Genomic DNA, 3,584 nt, shown 5'->3' on the forward strand with positions numbered 1-3,584 from the left:
CTCCTTGCCAGGGTCTGCCCCTTGCAGGGACCTTGCAGAGCATCAGCCATGTTGTTTGCCCCCAGCCTGCCCACGGCCAGCCTGGGGCTGCTCACGGGGGTTTACTCTGCTCAGCATTGCCCTGGAGCCCCCAGGCCCTGTCCTCAGGCATCAGCGCTGCTCCAGCAGTGCCCTTGGCCTGTTCCTGCTGCAGCCCCGGCACTGCCACTCCCAGGGCTGTGACCAACCCCAAGAGCACTCATGCCCTGCAGCAACACGAGGGGCAGGAGGGCAGTGGGGCAGTGGCATGGGAGCAGCCCTGGCAACACCAAGTACTGCTGCTACTGGGCACAGCTGCTGTCAGCACTGATCTGCCCCAACTCTGCACACAGACATTGCTGCTGCAGCTCCAGAGAAGGGAACAAAATGGGCATCTCCAGCGAAACTATACTGTGAGGGAAATCCTTCAGTGTGTTTAAAGCCACGAAGACTGAAACCCTTTATTGACACATTTTGTGGCCACAGATAAGATGGAGAAACATAATGAGCAATGGAACACAGAGTGGCTTTTTTTATGGACAATATGATAAAACTAAAACAAAGGAAAAATAACCCCACAATGAAACCAAGAAGGAATATTAAAGATGACTTTCATTACAAGTGGTTTTCAGCAATTGGCTAGCAGTTTAATGTTCCTGAAACCTTCCAGTCATCAGTGTCCACACTGCAGCCTTGAGCTCCTGGTTCCTCAGGCTGTAGATGAGGGGATTTAGGGCTGGAGGCACAACAGAGTAAAGAAGTGACAGGGCCAGATCCAGGGATGGGGAGGAGACTGAGGGAGACTTCAGGTAAGCAAATGTACCAGTGCTGAGGAACAGGGAGACCACAGCCAGGTGAGGGAGGCAGGTGGAAAAGGCTTTGTGCCGTCCCTGCTTAGAGGGGATCCTCAGCACAGCCCTGAAGATCTGCACATAGGAGAAAACAATGAACACAAAACAACCAAATACCAAACAGACACTAACAGCAAGCAGCCCAAGTTCCCTGAGGTAGGATTTGGAGCAGGAGAGCTTGAGGATGTGTGGGATTTCACAGAAGAACTGGCCCAAGACATTGCCTTTACACAGGGGCAGGGAAAATGTATTGGCTGTGTGCAGCAGAGCATTAAGAAAGCCACTGGCCCAGGCAGCTTCTGCCATGTGGGCACAAGCTCTGCTGCCCAGGAGGGTCCCGTAGTTCAGGGGTTTGCAGATGGACACGTAGCGGTCGTAGCACATGACGGTCAGGAGATAATACTCTGCTAATATAAAGAAAAGCAAGCAGAAAAACTGAGCAGTACATCCTGCAAAGGAGATGTTCCTGGTGTCCCAGAGGGAATTGTGCATGGCTTTGGGCACAGTGGTGCAGATGCTGCCCAGGTCAGTGAGGGCCAGGTTGAGCAGGAAGAAGAACATGGGGGTGTGCAGGTGGTGGCCGCAGGCTATGGCGCTGATGATGAGGCCGTTGGCCAGGAGGGCAGCCAGGGAGATGCCCAGGAAGAGGCAGAAGTGCAGGAGCTGCAGCTGCCGCGTGTCTGCTAATGGTAGCAGGAGAAAGTGGCTGATGGAGCTGCTGTTGGACATTTGCTGTCTCTGGATATGGGGACCTGTTCATGGATAAAGGACAATGACAGGTGAGCAGAGGCTGCTTGAACACAAACCTGGGCTATTCCCTGTAGACTGACCCTTGATGACTCACTCACTCTTGTTCCTGCTCTGGGAAATCCTTCACCAAAATCCCCGACTGAACTCCAGTTGTACTGTCTGAATGTGACAGGAGCAGCCAGGCCTGTGCATGGGTGCTCTCAAGGAGCCATCCCTGCCCTGCAGCCTTAGGTTTGTGACTGTGTGGCTGAGGGACAAGGCTGGATATTTAGGATTTGCCTGTGGAATCACTCCTAATGCAGAAAGGCTTGGTAGCTTCTGCATTCCCAAATCAAAAGGATGGCTGGAGTTGGTTTTAGGATTTGTTTTCCTACCCACATATCATTCCTGGTTCTCTGAGGACAGAAATCCAAGCATTTCTGCTGCACTCACAGTTTGCCACTGAGAGATGAAAGAGGCAGAAGATTCCCTGAGGCTCAGGGCAAGGTGGAGTGGCTTGTTCCCAACTGCCCAGGGTTTGCACTTTTGGCTGGAATCAGAGCACAGTCACACTTCTGTGTCACCCTGGGATAAACCAAACCCTGCTGAGAGCAGAGGATCCCTGAATGTCTCACCTTCTCTAAAGCTCTCTGAGCAAGGTCTCAGCACCCCCTTCTGCCAAGGACACTCACAGCTCCCTTGGCAAATAAAATAGCATTTCCTCAGCTGTGACATCTCTGCACTTCCCTGTGGAACACTCAGGGGAACTCCAAGAGGCTCTGGCACAGATTTGCACCCAGGAGGGCAGCTCAGAGTTTGGAATGACACAGCAAGGAGACCCCCAGGTGTGCCCATGATGGGATCTCAGGGAGGGGGCTCAGCTCACTCCCCTTTACCATGGATTGCTTTGCCTTCAGCCCCACAGGTCCCAGAGAAGCTTGGACACCCCATTCCCATGGACACCCCTGCCTGGCAGGAATCCCAAGGGCAGTGCCTGACTCAGTGCTGCAATCCCAGAGCCTCCCTGAGAGCAGCAGATAACAATGACAATATCAGAGGAGTGCAGAAAAAAGAGATGTTGTGGTGCTGTGCCAGGAGGGCAGGGCACAGACAGCCGGGCACTCAGGGCAGTGTTCCCATACCCAGCTGTGCACGGCACCTCCCACACACCAACAGTGCCCTCCTGCCCCCAGCATTGCTCTGTTCAGCCCCCTCTCCTTCCCTGAGCATCTCCCTGGGCCTGGACATTTCCCTCCTGAGAGCTGCCCTGTCCCTGCCAGGCTCACAGAGCCCATCCCACCCTCTGTGCCCTCACCTGTCCCACACAAACCTGCCTGTCTGCAGGGCCCTGCCTGGGGCAGGGTCTGTCTGCAGGTGGGCAAGGGCAGCTCAGGAGAGCCCTGCTGGGCCCTGCAAAGGGGATGCTGGTGCTGCCCGGGGCTGAGGAGTGGCTGAAGGCCCTTTGGGAGGCTCCAAGCAGAGAGATTGACCACACAAAGTTACAGATCTGAAGTCTCTGTAAATGTTCAAACATTACTTTGGTGATCCTGTGTGTCCCTTTCAACTCAGAATGTTCTGTGATTCTGGGATTACAATTCCTGTTTTGCTTCTCTCATCCCCCTGTTGTCCATTTGATTGTCTATAATCAAAAGAGAAAAAAAACCTTGCAAGAGTGTTAGAATGGTAAAATACAAAACAGATCGTTATTGGAACCTTCCAGGTGTCCCAGTGGGAATGTGGCACGCCTAGCCCCCAATTCCAACAATTTATTAAGGTTGATTAACTAGGATATTTAACAGAAAAATCCAATAGGAGATTGGGTTTCCCCTGTTATACACCCCTGGGTCAACTCATTGGAGTAGTTCCAAGGGCTTCATTGCCCCTATTTTTCTATGACTGCTCACATTCTGGTTAAAAAAGAAAGAAACAAACAAAAAAACCCCAATGTTCTTCTTGTAGGTCCCTTTCCTGATAATAAGACTATAC

General features: G+C 52.4%; 1 protein-coding gene across 1 annotated transcript; it reads right to left on the reverse strand.

Moving 5' to 3' along the window:
* Nucleotides 1–665: 665 nt before the first annotated feature.
* Nucleotides 666–3,189, reverse strand: LOC306816581 (olfactory receptor 14A16-like; the record flags this gene model as incomplete). The annotated part of the gene is made up of 2 exons (XM_079333008.1): nucleotides 3,136–3,189; nucleotides 666–1,621 (listed from the first exon to the last, which is right to left on the reverse strand). Exon 2 carries the CDS (start codon nucleotides 1,596–1,598, stop codon nucleotides 666–668), a length of 933 nt encoding a protein of 310 aa, XP_079189134.1. The 5' UTR covers nucleotides 1,599–1,621; nucleotides 3,136–3,189.
* Nucleotides 3,190–3,584: the final 395 nt, after the last annotated feature.

This window comes from Erithacus rubecula (genome assembly GCF_903797595.1).
Source record: "Erithacus rubecula genome assembly, contig: scaffold_686_arrow_ctg1, whole genome shotgun sequence".
NCBI lineage: Eukaryota > Metazoa > Chordata > Aves > Passeriformes > Muscicapidae > Erithacus > Erithacus rubecula.